Here is a 25,000-nt window from a genome sequence, read left to right as displayed (position 1 = left end):
ACCGCGCCAGCGGCGTGATAACTTACCATACTTTTGCTGCAACCTTGTGTTTACGTGGGCACAGTTTAGGTTCAAGAAGAAAAAAAAAAAGTCGGAAAGTATTCTAAAAATACGAACACTGAATACTCGATTCGAAGACGCAATCGAATAGGACACTACTCGCTTCGTCATTCGAAAATTTCGAATATGGTGCTGGCATGTGGTATTTTGTGGCACAAGGGCCAGTTATGGTGCGAAGTGCGCCTAGAGATTGCAATATTCGTCCACCCCCGAATACTTGGATACGTGGTAGATGTGAATATGCAAGAGAGAGAGAGAGAGAGAGAGTCGCGTAGGCGGAAACAGTTTTGCGACTCACTGTCGTGGATCAATACGCAGCGCACGCGAAGCGAGTAAAACCGAGAAGAGTTTATAAAAATTGTGCAGATCGAGCGCGGATTTTCGTAATCTGCGCGAAGCAAAGCTTTATTGAAGCGGCTAATCGGTTGACTGAAGCGGTTAATCGGATTCCACAAATCTGCCCATCTCATTCCTGCGTCTCTTGCTGCAAACTAGTTCTCGCGCACGTGTTCTCGTGCACGTGCTCTCGCCCACCCGTGCATATGTAATGCGACACACGCGGCGATCATGCCATAGTTTGCGTTGCCGTGTTGGATTTACACGCTTGATTGTGGCCTAACAGTGATGGAGCACGATTTCTACTTTTCTAGAGCTCCGAAGTTCCATCCCTAGAACGGCCAAGTTACCATGGTCTTTCTTCCTTTCTTTCTTTCTTTCTTTCTTTCTTTCTTTCTTTCTTTCTTTCTTTCTTTCTTTCTCTCTTTCTTTCTTTCTTTCTTTCTTTCTTTCTTTCTTTCTTTCTTTAATGCGAGCTATTCAGCGAGACAGCAGCATTGCCCAGCAACCACGGTCAGGAAAGTCCGAGAGGGTTCGCAAAGAAAGCTTCGCTTTGAATGCGGATCACCCCCCCCCCCCAAAAAAGATCAAGCGCAAATAATTACGAGGCAATCATGTATATTGGTTTAACAGAAGTTGCGAGCAGTACTAGCACGAAGCTAGCGCATATGAAAAGTATGCTAAACATAAAAATGACGTAAGATAATTTTGCGTATACAATTTGACACCGGACGTGTGCCCGGCACACATCGTGCCACCGCCCGTTTCAAAGGGGAATCCAATCACCGTTCACTGTGAAGTGGAGTTCAGCTTTGCCGCTGGATTTGATTGCATGCACATAAATCGCAGGGGGATGGAGACTTGAAAAAGTCCCGTCGTCCAAGCGTCGGCTCCGGGCCGAGGCGTCTCTTGTTCGCCCACTGCTGATGACATTGTCAAGCACTTATGTGTGGCGCTTACGGAAAACAACTATTTGTTTTTTCGGTAATGTGTGTGACGACATCGCCCTCTCGCTCGCTACTATAGCGTCGGTGAATCTGCGTCCATTGTTTTGTGTATTTAGCGCCGATAACTGCTACAGGCCTTCTTGTAAAGCGCAGCTCCTATAGGCGCCCGTTCAAGCGTTGACCGTGGGCTTGCCTCGGCGTCGTACCAAGCTCGTAACCGAGCGAACAAGCACAGCGAAGCGTGAAAGAGCGAACGCGGGGCACGGTTGGAAGACGGCGATAGCGAAGAGAACGTGAGGAGGGCGCAGCGGAACCATGAATCGGAAGGCGGAGGAGGAGTAGGGTATGACGACAGCGGGAGAAGCGTAGCGCCGCCCAAGAACGGCTTTGCGGCGACAGATGGCTACGAGATGGCGTCAGTGTAGAGCGCGTCGTCTGTATAATGAAAACAAAGCGCTGCCTGAGCGAATTTCTGTCTGCGGCGGCTGCTCTGAATCCCGCCCACGTCTCGCGACCACGTGCTGCCGCTCACGATCTCCCGATTAGCGAGGCAGTCGCGCCACACTTCGTTCCGTTTGCAGTCCACCGCACGAGACAGATAGTCCGTGCCAGCTGTTCGATTCTCACAGCGTTCTCTTCCTCATTTACTACGCTACTCGCAGCGTTCTCTTCCTAATATGAACAGTGTACCCATATAATCATAATACAAAAATATTGACACGCGAGGTATATTTACCTCAGGCCGACCTCTCGGCATTTCGTGTCATTAAACTTCTTTCTCTCTCTATTGACACGCGAAATGAAAACACATATAGATCAGCTCTCAAATTTCGCATTAGGGGGTATCGTAATCGTCGATGGATTTCTTTATCTTCCTGGTTCGAATTGGCGCGTCGAACGCTGTACTGACATCACCAGCAGGTTGACGAAAGCAATCGTCCTGTCTCGGGATTGCTTTCTCTATACTACGCTGCACGGGTACCGGCCGAACAGCGCCTACACATTCATAATTTTTTGTTCTCCTAGTAAGTGGGACATACTGTTAGTGGAACATACCGTATGTTGGACACAAATTGCGAAGGCAATACTATTCACAGCCCCAGGAAGTATAGGAGGTGTAAAATTATTGGGGAAAAAATATGTCCGGTATCCTCTACAAGAACCCGCATGTTCCCATATAGATCCATACGATCTTATAAGATTGCGGTGCGGGGCATGTGGTACTTCGTTAATATAGCAGCGGGGGAAAAATGCGCCACCAGCATAGCTGCGCCTATACAAAGCAGCCGGAAGTCGCACAGCAGTATTTAACTCGATGCGCCGACTAATAACGTCATACCACGCAGACAGTTTGACATTTCATCACCACAACCTCCATCTTCCTTTCTTTCTTTCTTTCTTTCTTTCTTTCTTTCTTTCTTTCTTTCTTCCTTTCTTTCTTTCTTTCTTTCTTTCTTTCTTTCTTTCTTTCTTTCTTTCTTTCTTTCTTTCTTTCTTTTTGTCTCTCTGTCTATCCCTGCGCTGGCTGCCGCCGGAACACTGCGTTCGCATTTCCCTTCGTGCAACAGGTGGGTCGTGTCAGCCCCAACTTGCGGCCAAGGTCCGTTTTCATTCTACTTCACACACACACACACACACGCACACGCACACACGCGCACGCACACACACGCACACACACACACACACACACACACGCACACACACACACACACACACACACACACACACACACACACACACACACACACACACACACACACACACACACACACTTTTACTTTTACATTCCATCATAGGTGAATTTCCGGCTGCATTAGCGGCCTCATTTCCGGTTGTTGGGCTGACTCTCTGGTAATGACCTCGAAAGCTTGGTGTCCTCTCTACAAGGCCCCAACGCCTTAGTTAAGGCGCGCTGTATTGTTGCCGCGCAAACAGGTGCGTCCTAGTAGTTTCTCTTGATTTCGCGCACTTTTAAATCTGAGGCGCGGGTTCAACCGCCGTCAGACTTGACAATGAAGACACATCTGTAGTGGCTTGACATTAGAGAAACAGGGGCTGTGAAGAGTAAATGGCTTTGCGATGAATGCGCATTAAGCCACCAAACATTCTATGGGCACACCGACCCTGGAACCCCCCAGCGCCCTCCGCGGAAGAAGCAGTAAAAGGCAGTTTAAGCGTTGCCATTTGTTGGGTGTGTTGGTAAACTGACTTAGGAAGCATATTTAGCGCCAGTGAGCAAGGACAGAAGGGAGACGACACCACAATACGCTACAGGCATTGCGGTGTCGCATTGTGGTGTCGTCTCCCTTCTGTCCTTGTTCGCTGGCGCTAAATATGCTTTCTAAGTCGTTTTAAGTGTGTTCGAGATCAATGCGATGGGTGGCTGCACCTGTGTCGTAGCGTCTTCCGTTCCAGCGTGACGCGCTCCGTCAGGTACCTTTGGCGTCGGTTTTGATTAACCGTGTGGGGGAAGCACGTGTGTATAAGAGCGGCGTCGTGACGTCCTGATATAGCGACCGTGTGTACCGGGCGTTATTAACTCGGAGGTAAAAAAAAGATACCTGCGGCAACGTACACGGGCGTTTGCGAGCAGCTGCACGGGGCACCGAGCGCATCCGATGACATGTGTGGCGAGCGACTTTGATATGTCGCCGGCGAGGCCGACTGCGCCTTTCAAAAAAACATACGTCACTTGATAAACCGGTGACGATGACGTGTTTAAACCTGTCGCCCACTCGCAGCGGCATAACTCTCCTCTCTTCCTCACAAGGACACACGCACAGGTGCCCATGCTCTCTCCAATGTGTGGGAGAACCATGAGAGCAGTATACTATGTGCAGTTCTACATTATACGTGTGACAGTAGACGCTGTTATGTATACCGGGGTTTTTCTTTCTTTCTTTCTTTCTTTCTTTCTTTCTTTCTTTCTTTTTTTTTGACAGTGACCTCTGTCATAGGCTCATTCACCTAGTCTTGATGTCCGCCGGTTTCCTTCGCAGAAACCCCAGAGTACTTTGCCATTATTTTAGGAAATTAAAAAAAAAGAAAGAAAAATGTCGCAGTGGTCCCGCAAGTTCAACGACAAACAACAAGGGCTCGAACTCATCCGATAGATCGATAGCCTATCGAAGGTTCTACCTCGGCCACTGCACCGATGCCACAGCAAAGGATAATGTGCCCGGTCTCATGATCACTTGTTGAAATTATTGACTGACGCCACCCCTTGCAGCTTATCCATAAACCAGCGCCGAGGTGAAACAATGTCAACAGAGCCAGTGGCAAGAAGCCAAAGGCAGAATATGAAAGCGGACCAAGAGAGCCTCTCTACGTTTCTCTTTCAGGGAAGCGCCACCTACATAAACGTAGACGACCCGGAACCGGAAGCTTCGCTGACTAACCTTTTCTTCTTCTTCTAGCAAGTGTGAAAAGAAGCTAATGGCAGGAGGCCCGCCTGCGTGAACTATCGATCTGAGTCGATCTGAGTTGCTCGAGAAAGGGCTTGTCGACGTGCCGACCTCGCCGTGAGGAAGCGCAAAGCCAAGGCGTTACGACAACGAAGAGTCGCGCATCCCGAGCTTCGCTTGCACCCCTCTTCATGGCAGTGTAAGGGGGGTCTTTTTTTTCTTTTTCTTTTTTGCTGGGCGGCACACATTTAGCGGGTGGATGGATGGATGCTATGAGCGTCCTTTTTGGAACGGGGCAGTGGGTTACTCCACCAAGCTCTTGTTATAATATTTCCTAATCTCCTGCCTATGTTAAAGGGCCCCTCACCAGGCCCCATAGCAAATTTTGGTGAGACGCTGGAAGTTGTTACGTGTCCTCTAGGGAGCGTTCTGCCCTCAAAAATTTTTCAAATCGGCTCATTAAAAGTCGAGATACAAATATTTCAGTGCCGCGAACCCACGATTTCAGCAGGCGGGCTCCACTGCCAAGCACTGCCCTTATATTCGTGGGACGCCATGTGAAGATCTAAAGCAGTCAAGTATCGTACCTACAGTAGTGGAGCGACGTCGCGAACAAGCGCGTGTACATTTCGGAGGCCCTCTCCGCACAAGCTTCCCTTTTTATACCTCTGGCTCGCTAGACAGGCCGCGGATGTTCGCACGGCAGGGAGGGGAGGTCATTCCGCAAGTGTCCACTATGAGTGGACTGTCCGAACCAGCGCGCACTCGTTGGATAGAGCTCGATGCCGGTAGGGCTGGCGCCAGTCGTCACCACCAGCTCTCGAGCCTTCGGCGCGCATTTACCTTTCTCCCTCGTCTCTCCCAAAGCAGGCTTAAACCACATCATGGGGGCTGCCCTAAGCGCCCCCTTTCCTCAAGCAATTAATATCAAGTGAGGAGCAGTGGGATTGCCTTGCGCAGCTCGAGGTCCGACCTTCAGGAGGCCATCCTGAAGTGGGCTGAGAGGATGGAGGAGGCCTATTTCAACTAGTTCCTCACCCCATCCTCGATCCCGTTGCCCCCTTCCCCTTAATGAGGGATAAATAAAGTTCTTCATCATCGTCATCAGCACGCGCTGTGTATGTTAGACGCAAATGTTAGTTTTTGTGTCTTGGCTTGTGGCTCTCCGCTATCAAGAGCCCTGATGCCGGGGTGCAACTATGGGCTGTCCAGAGGGCCCACGATGCGGCGGTCGGGGAAGGCCTGACTGTCCCAACGTGGGAGCGGCCCGCAGCGCGCTGAGTCGCGCACCTCAGGACCTTATTAAAGTTTCGCATCCATCCATCCATTGGCTTACCGAGCCGTTTCCTCTCACGCTAAGAGTGACCGCCTTGCCGTTGTTAGCGTAGTTAGGTAACCTCGCTTAATATTCTACTTTAGCGTCCATTTAAGAGCACCCAATGCCACTTTGAACGTGAGCTTTGCATCCCCCGACATAATTTGTGCTGAGCCGACGAGTGACAGAGTGCTCGCGTACTTTGTGTGCATGCAACCGCAAATGGCGCGTTGCGTAGCCCGCAATAAACCCGCTGTCCCGTCTCTCTCTCTTTCTTTATTGCTGCTGTTGCCTGCCGGAAGTGCGGCGCGCCGCAGCCTTGACACGTGGCGCTCTAATTAAGCGCGGATAGTTTCTCTATCCGTTGGTCATGCGTCTGACGAAATTGCGAGCGGTCGGCGGGAGAAGCCGCGTCGCGTGCTTCGCCGCTACGCTCGTCCTCTTGCGGGAAAGCTACATTTCCGGGCGCGTTTCCGCGAAGAGCGCGCGCGGGTTGTTGCTCCGGCGTTGCGCTTGGCTGCTGCTGTTGTCGTCGCCGTTGTCGCTGTACGCGCTAATGAAACGGTTGTCGTCACCGGGGCACCGTGGGTAGTTTCATTTCTTTCGTGTTTTCGCTTTCTGTCGCGCTAGAGGGGCGTGCTTTACATCGGGCTCAAGAAGCAGAAGCACCTGCGCGTAAGAACACGGTGGGAATCGCGAATATCAACATTTTTTTGTTACGGTTTCGTTTCGTTTTCCTTCCTTTTCTTTCTCTCTTGTGCTTTTCTTTCTTTTCTCATTTTCAAGCGCGAGAACGAGGATACAAAAAGAAACTTCAGGTTTCAGCAGGAGGCGTTACTCACCTGATGATCACTTAAACCAACCAGACGGGATATTCTGTCGGAATGTTTGGCTTCCATAAGTATTCCGCTCGTTTCCTGCAACGCAGTATCCGCGCACGCGACCCATAATATCCCAGGAGCTGCCGACGGGTGGAGCTTGCGCAAGCGTTAACCTTACTTCGCTCGTGGATTGTTGGGTGCCCTTTGCATAAAAGGAGCGGTCTCTTCTGGAAAGCCTTCTCTTACGTAAAGAAAGACGTCTCGCATAATAAACATATATTGCGTCGCGCGCATTTTTGATGACGGTTCTCATTTTTCACGAGAAAAATTCTCGGAGCTTAGCGGCGACGTGCGCGGATTTGCTCCCTCGCCAATTCCTCTGCAGGGTATCGCTTGCGGTTCTGTTGGCTCGATTTCTCTTGCCTCCTTTCTTGCTGTTAAATGAAGGCAAGAGGACGAGCCGTACTTGCTTCCGCTTGGTTTCCCTGCGTGCCAAATCTGCGTTGGGGGAAATAGGGAAGCAAACTGAAGAGAGGATCGAGGAGAACGGCAATAGTTGCGTGCAAGTGGTATCGCAGCGTATCAAGCTAGCCGCAGTTCCCCGGAAAGTGGAGCCCGACGCATTAGTGGTGAGTGCAACGCAGACGTTCGCCGGGACCACGGCGATAACAGGTGCTTACGTGAACGCTCCCCCGTATACGGTATCCGCAGGGGGAAGAAAAGCGCCCAGTTTTCGTCGGGCTTCTGCCTACGTTGCTCACCGTCGTATATACGGACCTCCTTCTTTTCATCCCTAAGCCCCCCTTTCCCCACCCACCCCCTCTCCCGCGTAGGGTCGTAAGGAAGGTAAGGAAAGCTAGTGAGGAAAGGTAGGGAGAGCTAGTAAGGGAAGGTAAGGAGGCCAACGAGACGCCTGGTTGGTCTCCTTACCTACCCTTGCTAGCTTACCTTACTAGCTTACACTTACTTACTAGGAAGGTAGGGAGACCAACCAGACGTCTGGTTGGGCTCCCTACCTTCCCTTAGTTCCTTTCCTTTTCCTTACAACTAACATTGCCTATTGCGCGTGTTTCGCGCCACGTTACCCGACTGTCGTAGCCTCATTACGAAACATTCGGGCGCGCACGTTCATTTCCTGAGAATACTACTTTCGACGAGGCCCTGATTGGCTAGCCTTCGGAAGTGGCTATGACGAAAGCTATACGTATACCTGCAAACCCTCCCGCGAGCGCGATTTCCGCCTCGCGCATAGTTGTGAATGTATCTCCATCGCTGTGATGATCGAGTATTTCGGCCAGGCGTTATACCGTTCTCGCCGTTTACCGGTGCCTCCAACTGCGCATGCTCAGTAAACATCCGCGCGTTCGCATATCCTGCTCTAACAGCGTGTTGCCGAACGTTAACGTCACTCAAACCGCGAGAGAATCTCCGAAAGCGACCAATCTAAAAGTCTGCTCCAGAGGTTGCCGTTAGCCGTTTCGTCCCGTCTTCGAATGCATAGAACCATCGCGATATGGTAGCGGCGCTTTGCGCGTCCTTAATTCTCCACGTGTTCGTGTCATCTGATCCGTTCACACCTGTATAGGATGTTGCTCACAACCCGCTGGCGTCGGCGGCGGGTTTATGGCAGCGCTTATCTTTCGGTGCGCATTCCCGAACCGGCAGCGCGTGCGAGGACCTTGTGATGACGCCACCTGGCGCTGCTCTTATCAGCCGCCCACGCGGGTGCCTGTGTAGAGGTTATACAGGAATACCGCGTTGAGGTACGTTGCAGCGGCCAAACGCGATTCCCGGTACGCGCACGAAGCTGTTTGCCAAGAGGACACATTTTACGAGGCGGCGAGCTCGTGCGCGTGTCGTGCGATGACGCCAGCCACGTGATGCGATTGGTCGTGTTTATGCATACGAGACTTCGTCGTTACGGGCTCGCAGTTTTGGGCGCTGCGTCGCACTGTGCCTGCCGCACGTGACTCGTGAAGAGGCGATTGTGGGAGATAAGAGAGAGAGAGACCGGTGCTTACGCTGCGATTTGCCTGCTCTCCCGACTGTTATCGTAAGGCTTAACTGCACGAGCAATGCGTTCTTAAGGATAGGTATAGTTTCGTGTTGCGAACTGGGCGTGTTGGTATGCGTATTTGGTACGTGCGGTTCGAACCCCCGTACGTGTCTTGGACGTACAGCACGTGTTTATTCATGAATAATTCACAGTAATGATGTTGAAAGTACAGCGCTCGTCCTTGTCGTCTCGTGTCCGTCCGTGTCGTTTTCTTTTTTTTTTGCGCTGCCGGCTTCTCATATAGGGATAGTTTGTTCGAGTTTGGACTTTCTACAAACAGCGCGTAATTAAGGCAATACAAAGCGGAGGTGGGATGGTGCGGCCCATCGTATAGATTAAACAACGTGCTTTCCGTGATGATAGACGGTTTTTTTTTTTTAGCGAAGCTTTTCTTTGCAAACGTCGCCTGATTTCGAGACCGTGGCTGGGGCCTCACTGGGTTCCTTGCACCACCACTAGATGGTGCTCGCATCTGCGGCGGCGCCGGCCGTGCGGTGGAAAGAAAGAGTAAGAACCAGAAAGCGCGCCTTCGCGCATCCGCGGCTGCACGTTCATGAGGAAGTAAACGTTTCTTGCGGATAGAATGGATTCGAATTGCGTTACGTACGTATGCGCACGCTGCCTCTGAACCCATGACGCGTTCAACGCGTCCGTCGTACCCGATAGTAGTCGGCAGCTCCCCTTAACAAAAGGGTCGGTATAATTTGCGTCTGCGTGTGTATGTGTGCGTGCGTGCTCTACGGCATTTCTTTCTGTCTCCGCACAAGACGCTTATGGGACGAGAGAACAACGAATGTGACTGTCATTTAAAGACCCGTAAAGGCAATCGGAGGTCTAGTTTGCGAAGCTTCTCGCTCGTAAGAGCATGAAAATTTATATCAAATCTTGGAAATCGAATCCGGGACCATCACCAAACCGAATAACTTGCTTTACCGACTGTGCAAAATGGCTAGGGGGCTGTATAGATAGCAGCGCTCTTGCTGGGTCAGTCGGTGACTCGAAGCTTGAATATTTTCTTTATTATTATTATTATTATTATTATTATTATTATTTGATTCTAGCTCGCTGCATGCTTTAAAACACATGCAAGAAATGTGTTCGCTGCAAGGAAAGTATTTACGTCCATTCCTTTCCTTGGTCCACGTCTTTCTTCTTTTTTTTTTTGGCTCAGTTTATTCGTTTCCGCGCAATTTTGCCAGCCCGCCCGCCCAACCTGCCGCGCTTGGCAAAGCTATTGCACTCGGTTGTGGTCCTAAGCTATACACGAATACCATGCTCAGCAGCGGAACGAAGTAGCCACTGTACCACCGGGCGAGGGGTTATAACACGAAACCGTGTGGTACTTTTCCAACGTATTTTTTTTTTTCATCGCACTTTTCCGTAGCCTCTGATTCTGTCGAGCAGTATCTGAAACCCTCACTCCGAGCACACTCGTTCTTGCTTATTTTTGTTTTGTCGTTACAACAACCCGTCCAGCGAGGCCGTTGCATCGCTTCGTTCGCGTTACCCCCCCCCCCCCCCCGTCCCACTTTCGACGAAGCGAATTTCCCCGAAAGACAAAGCGAAGGCTTTCCCAAAGCTCTCGCACGCGGAGCGGTCGTAAAAGCTAATCTTTATAACGTCCCCTTAGCGACGTCACTATATAGCTGCGGTCTCACAGGTGTGTCAGCTGTGTGCTCATGCATTGTGACTTCAAGTCAATTTCTTTCTATTTATTTATTTATTTCGATCACCGCGTTGTATGTGACTGCGCCAGTAATTCTGCTAATGCAGCGTGACTGCCCATTAATTGCGTCTTTTCTGCAGGGGAACGTTATGAACGGAGCCCCAGGTACGTTGATCGGGAATCTTGCGCCAATAGCTTTCGATGATTGACGCTAATTGATTCATTAATTGATTGATCGATTGATTGATTGGGTTTAACGTCCAGAAGGTAGACAACCGCTTTGAAAGACTCTGTAGCAGGGGGCTCCGCGTTAATTTTGACCTGTTTACATTGCCAGCTTCAGCGTGCACCCTTTCATGCCCACACGCGCACTATACGCTCCATCTCGCATGGCGTGTACAACACTGTGGAAGCGTCAGGGCTCCTCAGCCAATAGCAAGGCCGAATGCGCCTAGTGATTTATTAATCCGCGCCGTGACATCTGCTCACCGCCACGATAACTCGCGGTGTAGGACGCGCATGCGCAAAGGTCCTCACATGTCACGCATCGCTGTAACGTATCATGTGCCAACAACAACAACAAAATAATAATAAGTAAACCTCTCTTAACCGGCCAATAATCGGAAGTTTACGCCCGGAACTATATTCGGCTGCGCAAGGATATATTACCGCCGTGCGCCTCGCATCTTCGGCAGCGCTGCAAAGGACTCGGGGGATATGGAACAGAGCGCCGTTTGCGTGCGCATGAAAGCTCCACCGTACTTGACATAAAGACTGTTACAGTGCAAACACATGCAACCACAAAGTATGAAGGACAGGACACAAGCGAAAGACAAAGCGAAGGCTTGTCTATGCGAAGCGAAGTATGCACCAACTCGCCCAGAAAGAAGCTTTAATGAACTCCACCATACATCAGCGCAATACACGGCGTCGGCTGGGAAGTAGGCCCACGACAGCCATCTGTAGCTCGCTTTATCTGCGCCGAACCGCTCCCGCGCAAGCTGAACCGCTGTTGTTGCGGCACCAGTCGACGCCACAGCTCCAGGAATTTCCTCTTGTCATTTTTTTGTACGAAACCCTCGGTCGACGTGGGTGGTGCTTTCGCTGCCTCTATAATACGTCGCAAGCACGTGCCGCTCTCGTGACGCCGTTGCCATGGCAACCGCCGAGGGGGGGGGGGGGCGTCTTCGCGGCGCGGTCGTTGCTAGGTGTCCAGCGATTGCCGAGGAAAAACAATCCCGCACCGACCCCAGCACACGCTTCTCTCGTTGTTGTTGTTTTTTTTTCGTTTGTTTGTTTGTTTTCTCTCTGTAGAGCGTGTCGTTCACGTGCGCACTCTCTCGGCTTCGCCATTCATCGATCCGTGGCATTTGCCGAAGACCTCGTGGCGACGACGCCGATAAACTGTGACGAAAGGCGATCGGAGCCGCACTGACCGCGATGGTCACTCCGGGGGCCGAAAACTCTCGATCCATGGGCGTCAGCGAAACGTGACCCGACCGCGGTTTGCGCTCTCTCTCCCCCTCCCTCTCTTACCCCCCTCTCTCTCTCGCTCGCTCTCTCTCGCTCGCTCTCTCTCGCTCTCTCTCTCTCCGCATTCGCGTTTCGTCGTGTTTTCATTGCGGCCTCCGCTCCTCCCTCATTTAAGCGCGGAGGAATGAAATAAACCTGTAGGAGGAGGCTGAGCATTATGCGGAGTCGTGGCCTCGGCAAGCCAACGCTCCGTGAAGCCATTTTCCACCCTTCCCGTTTTTCTTTTCCCTCGGGAAGTGGGCCCAGCACGTGACCTCTGAGACTCGGCGAGAGTGTGTTTTTTTTTTTTCAGTTTCAGTTTAGTTTATTTCTTTAATAAGGAGGAGACATACGTGTTTACACAAGTACACAAAAGAAGGTCCCAGAGCATGTGGCTGAAAGGGGACCTCCTGTCAGAAAATATATACATTAGAGGAAATACAAAGCATAAAACAGCAGTACAGTAGTCACTATGAGGAAGATTATACAAAGTAAATCTAGTACCAACTGTAAAGTAATATAAAGTCAATAGCTAGTCGTAGAATTAAAGCAGTAGTATAAGGCATTTGCAACAGCACAAACCAACATACTTATAAAGGCTATAAAGGTTTGCTTCCCTAATTCGTTTAATCTACGCGCGTTTGTTCGGCTGCTCTGCCACGGCCAGTACTGTGCGCCGTGGTTCTGCTGCCTGCTGAGCGGTGGACACTAAAACTTATACCACGTGCTCTGACGTGACGGTCATGAAAAAAAAAAAAACGCCCGTGTGCCGTGCGTTTGGTCCACGGTAAACAAACCTGTGCATAGGCGGTCAAAATTAATCTAGAGTCCCCTCAACTGCGGCGTACCTCGCTATCAGATGGTTGCTCGTAAAACCTCGGAATGTAATTCTAAATTTTAAGCGGCGTCGGTAAATTATAGAAGGATCGACATTTGGGCGAGTTGGTACTGGTTGAACACCTCGAAGGGACAGCGCAATATGACGAAGACAGAAGGCAGGAAACACACAGGACATCGCAGAACTCACAACTCACTTCATTCGAAGGCACACACAAACTTATGTACACAACCCATAGCCACGTGCTCTCCCGTCGATGGCGTCATTATCAGTGCGCGGGCAAAAACGCAAAATCCTGTGATCTAATGCTACACTATGAGGCGGCTTAAAAATTCAAATTCACTGTCATACAAATTTAACCATGGCATGCTTACACAACACGACCATTTCTTCCTGATATAGTAGGCCTCAATAGTCTCCCTCGTAGTCTGATTTCTATGCGCTAAGTTAGATGCGAAGTGTAGCTTGAAAAAAGAAAAAAAAAAGAACGTCCATGGAGGTTTATACAGTGACAGCAGACAAAAAGTCAGAAAATAAAAGAACATACAGAAACAGATATTCGCAACGGGAAGAGGCTCATGTCTGCTGCATAAAAAAAAAAAAAGTGACAGAGGCACTTTAAAGGGCAGACAATCGCTCAGAACGCAAGTCGAGGTATAACCCCGCTGATGGAACGATTCCCCATCGTTGCGGCTAAAACGAGCCACGTTTTTCTCATTAAACATGGATTTATATTTTTTAATTCATCGCTGTAAAGGTCGCGACAAAGGACCTTTGGCGCCCCACGCGGCAAAAAAACATTATCCTGCACTAGAGGTCCGTCACGTCACATGACTTTGTACGCGGTTCCCGGTATCTCTTATTAATATTGAAATGCAGTATGCTTTTATTACAACTTTTTGCTGACTTACAATGTGTAGGTATGCCGTCGTTCGTAGTGAGCAGAAAAGTGCCGCTGCCTTCGCCTTCGTTTTCGATGAGTTGGCTTGGCTCGCCTATCGAAAGAACAACGGGGGCCAGCCAGCCAGGTGTACTCGGGGGAAAAATGTGGTGCAAATGTAAGAAATGTCTTGACAACAACGCGAACATATGGCACCAGCTTTCCGTTTTCAAAAGTGGTTGAAAAGGTCAAAACGTACGTGGTTAACCACAGTTGCACTCGCTCCTGTGAAAGCAGAACGATGGGCGGCTTGCCCAATTTACGAGGCGGGCTATCGACATCGCTTTCACTTCTCAGCGTTGCTGGAACAGGGACTCTTACTTTTTTTAGAGGCTGCTCAGATCGAAAAATTCTGCGTACTAAATATCCACGTTCTTTTGGAAGTAGCCGCTGCTGATGTAAACGCTACCGATGGTGGGCTTTTCGTTGCGCCATAAAGACCTATAGGTGCTTGCAAATTGGTTGTCAGTCCCTTTAAGCGTGATTGAATGCACTGAATTGAATTACGTGCAAGTACGTGCATTGAATGCGCGAATAGTGACTTTTCCGCGCGATACTTCTCACTTGTTCATTGAGCTCGAGTTGGGCAGAGTCAACTTTGAGGGTGGGCCGAGTCAATTTTCAAAGTGGACCAGGATCGGTTTTGAACGTGGGTCAAATCAATTTTCGAATTGGGCGAAGTCGATTTTTTTTAGGTGTGGGCCGCGGCGTCCTTCCGTCCGACGCCGTGGCTGCTCACCGTGAGATTTCGCAGTGCTAGCCGCAGCAGGTCAGTGCCGGGAACGTGACGTCATCACTTGGTCGCGTGGGCTTTCTTGCCATCTCATGTTAACGCCGGACGCTCGCTGGATTTTTCGCTTCGTGAGGCATCTAAGACTCTCGCCTAAAAAAAACGACAGAAGAAAAAGATCAAGCGACGACCCGGCTCATAGTTCAGACGTGCAAAGATACTCACGCGGCCAGAACCGTAGGGAACGCCCACCTTCCAGAAGCACTGGGATTCAAAGCCGACGGTAGTGCAACTGGACAGCATGCAGTCGTGGTAAGCAAGTTTAGAGGATTGGTATATAGAAAAGAAGCAGGGAAGAGATGGGAGCGCGATCGTTACAGGCTTATATAGGTAACCTTGGAAAGTAAAACACACAGACACAAGCAAAATGCGAGACCGGGCAAAAAATGATCGTAAAATCTCATCAGCTCACGCAGCTTGTAGGTGTGTTCCGACGCCACCCCATTTCAAAGGGTATGACATCATTAGAGACCATCATCGCAAGCTAGAGGAAACACCGACGGAAAGTAGGCCAATGCCGCCACTGACGGCGCCTATCTGCGACGGGATATGCGCGCCGGCAACCATGTCGGCTCGGTCTGCTCTGAGCGCCTACATATGGCCGCCTGCTGCCGTTGCGCGTCAGATGTTTCCGGTGGCCGTAGTCCTTTTAGCCCAGGAGAGCGGCCAGCGTTTACCGCGAGTTTTGAACAGTGCACTTACCCATGTGTATTCCCCCTTTGCCCCAATAGACCTAAGCGGCGTACTCCGTCGACATCATTCATTCATTCATTCATTTACGTACGCGCTCCATCGTCCCGTGTCTGCGCGCGACGTAAAAGCAGCGAATGTCGTTTCCCGCGAGATCTGGCGTGACCAAACGCAACGGTCACGTAACGGAGCGATGCGAAAGGCTGGCTTAGCTGGGTAGCCGTATTTCGATAGCCGCTGGAGTGGCGTTTCATTTGCGGTGCTTAAACATACCGTTAGTCACCCGGCCATATATATATATATATATATATATATATATATATATATATATATATATATATATATATATATATATATATATATATATATATATATATATACCGGCCTTTGTCAATCCGACTAAGGCCGGTCGCGCGGCCGAAACGTCAGTAAAGTCGCGTTATTTTTCCTACGTGCTTCTATTCTTCCAACTATTTCTGTGCCGGATCCTGTGATTCTATGTTTAACTGATGTATACATAATTTTCTTTCTGGCCACACCTAAAAAAAAAAAAAAATTGTTACATGGCGCTGGGTGTCAGGTTGCGGATGACTAGATATGGAAATTTCGACTTGTGTTGCACGTGCTTTTGACTTGGAACAATGTCGGGGCTGCGGAAATACAGCTTCCTTGTAGAAAGGGCCGAAGTTAAATGTAAAGAAGGCCAGAGAGGTCTACCCGAGAGACGCGGATGAGAAAACGGGCGACGCTATAGCAGTGCCTGTATTGACTGTTCTCGTGATGTAAACCGATTTTCGCTGTGCGTGGGATCCGCGATGTTTTAGAGCGCAGCTCATTTAGGCGCCCGTTCTTGCGGCTGAGCGTCGGCGTGGCGTTGTGCCGCGACGTAAACCGAGCGAACCATTGAAGGATGGAAGAGCGAGCATGGGCGTGTTGGCACGGGGTGCCCCTGGGAAATGAGATGCGATGAGGAAAGCGGAGAGTACGCTGCAGAACCATGAAGCTCACGTATTCTCACCTTGGCTTACTTATTCCCGTCGCACTCTCTTGCTGGCTATGTCGATCTCGCTATTTCTCTTGCCAGCTCCTTCGCTCTCTCGTTCGTTCGGGCCATTCGCTTACATCGACAATCGTCGTCGGAAGCTTTTTTGCACAATTCTTTATGAGCCCATTTCATAGCTGGTCTAATCCTACTCGTCGCCCTGGCAGGCTCCGTATAGTTTTCACCAGCGTCGGCATTTGTGTTGGTTGACGGCAGTTTGCACGTGCCTTTTCAACATCATTTACAAAATGCAGGGACAAGTTGCAGTCTTTCACTGCAATTTCTGACGCTATGTACGGGTGTAAGGGCATTACATTTGCTCGCGGTGCAGTATTTCTATAGATCGAGTGCTGTGTGAGCTCGGAGGCTTCTGAAGTCGCGCCTGACGTTCTTAGAGCGAGAGATGGAACGGCCAGGGCGCGCAAGCACGGCAGGTTGATCGGTCGGGGGAACACCTGTCGGCTTGCGACCTCCGAGAGACCCGACGGAACGGAATCAAGATCTCGGAGGTGATAGCGTTGGGATGCTTGCTTGCAGCTGCGAAGCACAGGCGGCGTGGCGTAGTACGTTCTCCCACGTGTGTCGTTGCTGTTTTCACTCAGTGTGCGCGCGTGCGAATCCGTGGCTTTTTTCTCTCTTTATTCTGTTCAATTGCGGGTAGTGAGCATCCCGGACGAGCGAAATTAGATAAGCCAAGGGCGTAATGAATCACCGCCATCCTCAATATGTGATCTGTTGCTTGAACCGCGCTGCATCGCGTCACGTGTTCCGCAACTGGAGTATGGCTCATTCCGTATGCATACTACGTCGTCCGCGAGTGATGCGACTTGGTTTCTTTCCGGCCTTCTTTCATCCGCGAAGGATGGAACGAAAAACGTTCCGCTCGCATCTCGGGAGCTGTTTGCCGTCGGGAAAGTCTCTCGCAAGCGGCACCAGGAGGCGGCACCACACCTGCGTCTGCTCACTTCTTTCGCAAGGCCGGATGCCCGCTATCCGTTCTTCTCCCTCGCCGTTATCATCATCTCTACTACCGCTCATCCGGCGGTAGCCCCAGCGGCGAAGAAAATCGTCTGCGCGCTCAATGGGGGGCACCTGCCTCTGGGCTGCGCCGTTTTCTCGGAGCTGTCGTCTGCTACGGTGTAACAGATCTGCGGCTCGCGCAGACGGCAGTCGGCGGTTCGGCACTGTGCTTGCGTGCTTCTTGGTCGGTGCATGCGTGTGCCTTCTCGGAAGGCGGGCATTTGCGAACGCCCTGCTTTATATAACATCGTCGTGGCCGGTGCTCTGGAATCTCGGAAGGAAGGGGTTCATTCCCGTCTGTGTCGTTCGCGTGATCATCGCCCGCCTTCTCTCCCACCCGATCTCGTCCTCGCCCCATAATCGCCGAGCTTCGTGTGTGCCGTGTCGTGTGCGTGCTGTATACACACCGTGTGAACCGAAGAAGAAGTGTCGCTGACCGCTACCGCGAGATGCTGCCGGCGTGCCGGAGCGCGCAAGATCTCGCTGCTGCGGTGGCGGCTAGCTGACGGCCTGCGTGTCTGTGTTGTCTTTGCGGCGCGCACCCCCCTGCGCTGGCGGAGGAACTGGGCGGGCAGCGGCGGCGGCTCATATCTTCGGAGGCCGTCGCCGTGGACTCTCGCTCGCCGTCACCATTGGCCCAGTCGCGGACGCGCCGAGCCAGCGTCGCCGGATCGCGGGACGACGATTTGAGCGGCGACTTGAGTCGCGACGCGAAGGCCCTGCTCAGCGCGATGGTCACGTCCACCTACAAGCTGCAGCACGAGAGCATCGCGCTCGAGATGAAGACCAGACAGGAGTTTGGCGGGAAGCAGCAGCAGCGACGACATTCGGCGACATCCGGGTCTGTTGGGAAGAAGCAGACGACGAAGAAGAAGGCGGCAGTACGAGGTAAAATAGCAGACGGCGCGTCCGGAGTGTGGTGCCGGTACGTCTTTTGTCGCGGGTAACGTTATAATGTACGTTGTACTCGTCAACGTACATTTTCAACGTACAGTCAACGTTGTACGTTGACTGAAGCAGTAACTGCGGCCCGCTCGCGACGTTTAAAGGACATGATTTCGCGTGTCACGTGGGTAGTAGCGATACTGGAAAGGCAAAACGGCGCGAACAAACGTCAGCATTGTATCAAGGAATGATTCCGACGGCGCCTGCCTACGTCGTTTAATGCTACTTTTAGATGCTCTTCTTTCTTACCTGCGCCGTTTTATTATTATCAGTAGAGAAACGTCAGTAAAGCAACGACATCTGATCACCTTACAGTCGAGACGTGGCCTTTGCTTTTTTTTTTTCCCCCACATGGCAGTAGAAGTATTTCGTGACTGATTGACCGTTGTGAAGCGGTAGCGAAGCCACATGACATTTGATAGATTCGCCGGTGATTCCGACAGACGCCTGATTAAGCACGGAGCTTGGTTGCTTCACCGCGCGACATGTCTTGCTTGCTTGCTTGTTCGTTCGTTCCTCGGTGCGGGGGTTGGCCAAGAAGCCGGCGGTTAAAGGTTAAATGGAAGGGAGAGAGAGAAAAACCTAAACGAAAAAGTAAATCAGAGTGCGATATGACGTTCATGATAATTCAGGAAACGGATTTTACCTGGCAGATACAGAAATAAACATAATTGTAATTTTATATAAAGTCAGTCTTCCTTTTTGTGTGTGTGTATGTGGTATTACAATAGTTTCGAACACACAATCATCGATGCCATGAGCTGTCCAATGACTGATTTCGATACTTAACGTGGCAGCCTCCTTGTGTCGCACGGGTAGTCGCAAATGGCCGCGCAGATGTTCCTGTGCCCAAAGCACTATGCAGAATCCCCGAAGGACAGGATACTTTGAGTAGCTAAAAGAAATACCCAATTTTCGGAATGAATGAAAATTTGAATTTCTTCCTCTGATTTCTAAGTCGGCGGCACGCTATTAGAAAGTGGTTAGTGTTTGCAGGTTCCTGACAGGTAACAGAGGGCGCGATGCCAGACCGGGCCTGTATGGGTAAAGAAAAGAAAAAGACCCTGGTTCGATTCCCACCCAGCCCATCTTGCAAGTTGTTTTTATTCATGAAGTGCCTGCTGGGATTTATCGCTCACGGCCAACGCCGACGACACCGGCTTTTCTGCGACACGAGCTCCTTTACGCTGTCGCGTTAAAAAATTTTTCTTTTTCAAATTAATGTCGTGCACTGTTTCTGTTCTCGTTCGCTGGAACCTCCAGCGAATGTTTCGTGTTTTGTATTGTACTCACACTTGCTGTAGAACAATGCAACGTGCGCCGTCCGTATATCGCGCACCCCGTCGGCCGCTGTCTCCCTTGTCTGCGGGCACCCGCCGTGGTTGCTCAGTGGCTATGGCGTTGGACTGCTCAGCACGAGGTCGCGGGATCGAATCCCGGCCGCAGCGGCCGCATTTCGATGGGGGCGAAATGCGAAAACACCCGCGTACTTAGCTTTAGGCGCACCTTAAAGAAACCCAGGTGGTCGAAATTTCCGGAGTCCCCCACTACGGCGTTCCTCATAATCAGAAAGTGGTTTTGGCACGTAAAGCCCCATAATTAAATTAATTAATTGTCTGTGGGCGTTCTGTGCACGACGTCGTGGGTTCGGTTCCCGTGTCGCGGCGGCCGCGTTTTGGTGGCGACGGCGGATTGCGAAAAAACAAAAAAACGCTCCCGCATATTGCGCATTGGATATCACTCTAAAAAGTAATGCGGGTTGTAAAAAAATAATAATTCGGTGTGGCGCTCCACGTATATGGTGTACCTCTGGAGGACGTGCTTCGCAATCTCTGGTGGCATTAAATCCCCGCAATTTAATTTACCTTTTTTTTCTTTCTAGTGCTGAGCACGAGTTAATTAACACCTTCTATTCCTATAGATGCGGCGGCCGCATTTCGATGGCAGCGGAATGGGAAGAGTCAGAGATGGGGGGGGGGGGGGACGGGAGGGTGCGGAGGGATGGAGAGACATGCTCGAGTACTAAACTTAGGTGCACGTTAAAGGGGTTGGGACACCAAATTTTGAGGCTATAAAAAGCATGTTGTAGGCTGTTTCCGTATGCAAGGACACCCAGAACGAGGTATCGGACGCTGCAAACGTTTCAAAATAATTTTAATTCAGCTCCAAAAAGTCATTAAAAACTCCTTCTCGTAGTCGAGACCCATCGCTAGCGCGGCAGCTACTACGTCACAGAGGAGGAACGAAAATATTGACGTCATAGCACACCAGCACAAAAACGTGACGTATGATGAGTAGCGATGAAATGCCGATTACGGAGCCTGCTGAGCCGAGCGACCGAGCATAGCCTCCACTATGACCGAGCTACAGGCATATAGAAATCCTTAATGCAAAGAATGGGTAAGGCGTGCAGACACGGACACAGGAGGAGAGAAGTGGACAACACGAACGCCGCACGGCGGCCCGCGAATGGCAAACCTGCGTGCGGCGAGTTGCCGTGCCGACGGGCCTTTGCACGTTTGAGTGTTAAACAGTAGCCGGCCGACTCCGAAAGGGACCAGGATATGTGGCGTTCGTGTTGTCCGCTTCTCTCCTCGCATCGTCACATAGTTCGGCAGCTCGGAGCGGTCTCTCCTTCGCTTGGCCTTTCTCAATGTGAAGGCCCGTCCACGTTACCGGCACGGAAACTCGCCGCACGCCGCTTGCCGTTCGCGGGCCCCCGTGCGACGGCGGTTTTGCTCGCGAACGGCGAGATTTCCTAGCCGTAGAGAGCACGGGCCCGGGACACATTTGTGCGGCAGCCGTATGGCGAAGCGGCCAATCAGCGTCCGAGGAGTGGTCACTCTGTGCACCGACGGCAGCTTCACCGCCTCTGATCGTTCGCCGTCGCCGATATCGTGGCTAGGCCTTTTCCGGTTCACTTCGAAGCTAAAGCTTACGGCGCTTCGGAATGAATCACCGACTCTTACAAGCCGCAATATTTTCTTACCGTTGTTGTCGCTCTTCGCAATAATTATAATAATCGCGACATACACTTCGAATCGCCAGTTGACCTCTGCTGGCAGAGCACGCGTATGCGCGAGCAGACGACGCAGCATATTTGTACGTCACTATTTTTTGTGGCCCACGTGACCAAGCCATGTTGCGTTTCCTCCTCTGTGACGTCATAGCATCCCCCGGAGCCCAGAAACCGAAACCGAAATCGCTCGGTATAATAATGCTATTATTAAATTATTTATCGGATATATATGAATCCCGCTGTGTGTATCGTGTTCCCTGAAGCATGACGCAACGTTTGAATCAACAAACGCATGAACGAAAATTTTGATGTCTCCACCCCTTTAAACGAACCTCAGGTACTCGAAATTAATACGAAGTTACCCGCCACGGGTTTTTTTTTTTTAATCCATCGTAGCGCGCCCGTGTTCTGCGACGCGAGGTCGCAGGTTCGATTGCTATACTGCAGCATCGGCGGTCGCATTTCGGCGGGCATGAAATCCGAAAAGCGCTTGTGTGTAAATGTGTATGTATGTGTACGTATGTATGTGTGTATAAGAACGCCAGGTGGTCGAAATTAAACCGGAAACCCTCCCGTAGCCTGTCATGCTTTGGAACGTAAAACTCGATGAATCAACCAGCAGTCGTAGTGTGTGGGTCCATATATATATATATATATATATATATATATATATATATATATATATATATATATATATATATATATATATATATATATATATATATATATATATATATATATATCGCTGGTTTCCTCTCCAATTTTAAGTGTTCGTTGAGGGAGGCTGCTTGTTGTTGGTGTCGCATAGCCGTCGCCGCCGTATTGAATGAGCGATATCTGTTAGTGCACTGTATGATAGCAGCTGGCTCGGGGAAACCTTTCTTTTTGTGTGTGTGTGTGTGTTTGTGTGGAAGCGTCAAGAGCTTTATTGAGATAAGATCGCGCTTAGCCATCGCATTCTTGCGCGCTTGAGGGGCGGGTGGCTAGGGGGAAGCGAAACAGGGGCAAGGTCGCGGTAATTTTGTTGTAGTTTTACCATTATTATTATTATTATTATTATTATTATTATTATTATTATTATTATTATTATTATTATTATTATTATTAAATGCGTGTTCAGATTGGCTTCAGAAGTGATGGCCCCTACTCCTTCTTTCTTAGGCAAATAGTACTTACTAATAGTACTATTTTAGTACTAATAGTACTAAAATAATTATAACAAACAAAAGAGAGAAAGAAAAGGTCACGCCGGCGGACACACACACACACACACACACACACACACACACACACACACACACACACACACACACACACACACACATACACACACACACACACACACACACACACACACACACACACACACACACACAAAGAGATGTAAATACCAACATAAAAAGTAAATATAATAGGTCCGAAAGCGCTAACGCAAAGTAAAAAAACGCAGAATTTGCACAGCGAGTGTAATATGTGTCGTTTCTGCACATAGAACATGCATACTTTGTAATTCACTTGTATTTCGACAACACTGCGTTGAAACGACACGCTGCGTTAGAAACGAAGGTGCAAAAAATATATACAATTATCGCACACGTTACGAAACAAGTGGGGGAGGCTATGCAGCACGTGGAAGCGTGCAACACAGGTTGTAACGAAAGTCGAGCTAAAGGGCACTTCGCGAAAAGGAAAGCAAAACAAAACAATTCCGTGCACATATCCAGGCTGCGAATGCCCGTTCCCAGCTACATGCGGCGATATCTCTCGCTTATTCCGCGGGGCCCACCTGTCGATGTTTTGAATCTTGGCCGTCGCCAGGTGCGGTCGACGCTTGCGTTCCGAACGATCGAGCGGGTGCAAACAATGCCCGACCGCATGCTTCGTTGCCGTCGACACTTAACCCCCCGTATGCGGAAATGCGTCATAACTTGAGGCTCACCAGCTTGACTTGGTGTAAATGACGCCAAAGACGCTCTTTGCGTTTCTTTCGGTGCCTTCACGACAGGTGTCATTCAAATGATTATGACGAGATGCATTTATTAAGGGATGTAAAGACCTATAATGTAATAAAGTCAAGCGTGCATGGGCTTCAAGTTAAGACGCATTTCTGAATACGGGTGGGTAAGCGTCTGTCGGCCGCCTCGACATTTGTTATTCAGATGTATCCGACCTGGTAAACGTAGAGGGACTTAGCGGGTACTACGGTCGCGAGACAATTGCAAGATGTTTCAGAGCGAGACAGATGCAGAAGACGGGGGGACAGGCGGGGAGGTTAAGCGGAGGGGAAGATCCGGTTTGCTCCTCCGGGGCTGTGTAGGGAGGGCATGGGGCGAGGTAAAGCGACAGGAAACGTATAGAGCGAGAGAAATGAAAGGGAGCACAGATGCGCAATCGCAGTGCGGTACTTGTGGTATTGTGTAAACGTCAGTTCGCGCTACAGCCGCTTGTTGTCCCCAAGTCGGTTGTCCTTGGAATGTGCAACAGTGCCCTCGTCGCCCTCCGCTGCGATGAGAGCTTGTGATGCCGGCATTCTAAAGTAATTTCCTCCTGTTGAAGGTAAATTTTATTGAAGACAGTCGGAGAGAAGGCGTTGGTTTCACGCTAAAGTTGATCTGCGATGTGACGAACCAGGATTCTTTATTTACTTATTTATTTTTCGGTACCCTAAATGCCCTGTATTGGACGTTACGTAGGGGTCGAATGACGAAGGTACACGTTGGAACTACATTAAAAAGGGGAATATACAAAGCGCGTAAAAACTTGTATCGCGCATTGTAGTTCACGGAACATCAAAGCAGTTGGCACTTATTTGTTCCGGAATGTTGCGCTTGGATTGAAAAAAAAAAGCATCAAAGAGAAAGCTGTGACAATACCGCGTTAAAAATGGTGAAAAAAAAAATTATTGCGCGCGTTAGGAAACAAGTGGGTCGGCTACACCGTCTTCTTTGTAGTTTTTGAAGCGACTGAAGAAGTCGGTCCCTATCGTGACGTCACGACATGGAGCGAGCTCAGCGCAGTGTGTCTATAAGTATAAGGATGCTCGTAAAACAATATAGAATAACTAGACAGATAAATAAACAAATAAATAAATAAGAGCGGTTCGCGCGCTTCGTCTGACTGCGATCCCGTAGCAGAAAAGTAGTCGTGCGGAAAGTCCGTTTCATGTCTATCGGCGTTTTCCTCCTTTTTTTTTTCTTGCAGCACTCAGTATACTTTCCGTTTAAGTGCGATTGAATTTCACGTATGAATTTAACGCCTGTGTCATCGAACGTATCACGATGTCGTCCGCCACCCACGTGTGTATCGAAACTGGTTTGAAGGAACTGTGTAGTATTTATGCTATACAGTTTTTATTTATGTTTATAGACTCGCCGCGGATGGATCACTATGCGTGCCACGGCGTTGCGCTGCCGACCGACGAGGTCGCGGGCACGACTCCCCGGCGCGTCCCCTTCGAAGTGCTGAATGCAAAAGGAAAAATTGAAGGCTTATCAAGGTTAAGCCCAGTGGATGCGAAGCATCCACTGGGCTTAACCTTAGCGTGTCCTTAGCGTTTGGAGGCATCTTGACCGCATACACGCCCGGCGCAAAGACGCTGG

General features: G+C 50.1%; 1 protein-coding gene across 2 annotated transcripts in view; it reads left to right on the top strand.

Annotated features, from left to right (window-relative positions):
- LOC135899852 (polyamine-transporting ATPase 13A3-like) overlaps positions 1-25,000 on the top strand; it is a 165,075-nt gene that overhangs the window by 10,646 nt on the left and 129,429 nt on the right. Inside the window, exon 1 of one of the 2 annotated variants that reach the window (XM_065429239.2) lies at positions 17,158-18,325. The exons of the other annotated variant lie outside the window; for it this stretch is intronic. Coding sequence (XP_065285311.1) covers positions 18,169-18,325 — 157 coding nt within the window. The 5' untranslated portion in view covers positions 17,158-18,168. Of the gene's footprint in view, positions 1-17,157; positions 18,326-25,000 lie in introns of those variants that run through there. 2 annotated transcript variants of the gene reach the window in all.

This window comes from Dermacentor albipictus, chromosome 2 (assembly GCF_038994185.2).
Source record: "Dermacentor albipictus isolate Rhodes 1998 colony chromosome 2, USDA_Dalb.pri_finalv2, whole genome shotgun sequence".
Lineage (NCBI taxonomy): Eukaryota > Metazoa > Arthropoda > Arachnida > Ixodida > Ixodidae > Dermacentor > Dermacentor albipictus.
Note: the sequence above shows the minus strand (reverse complement) of the source record. Positions and strands in the feature narration are given on the sequence as shown.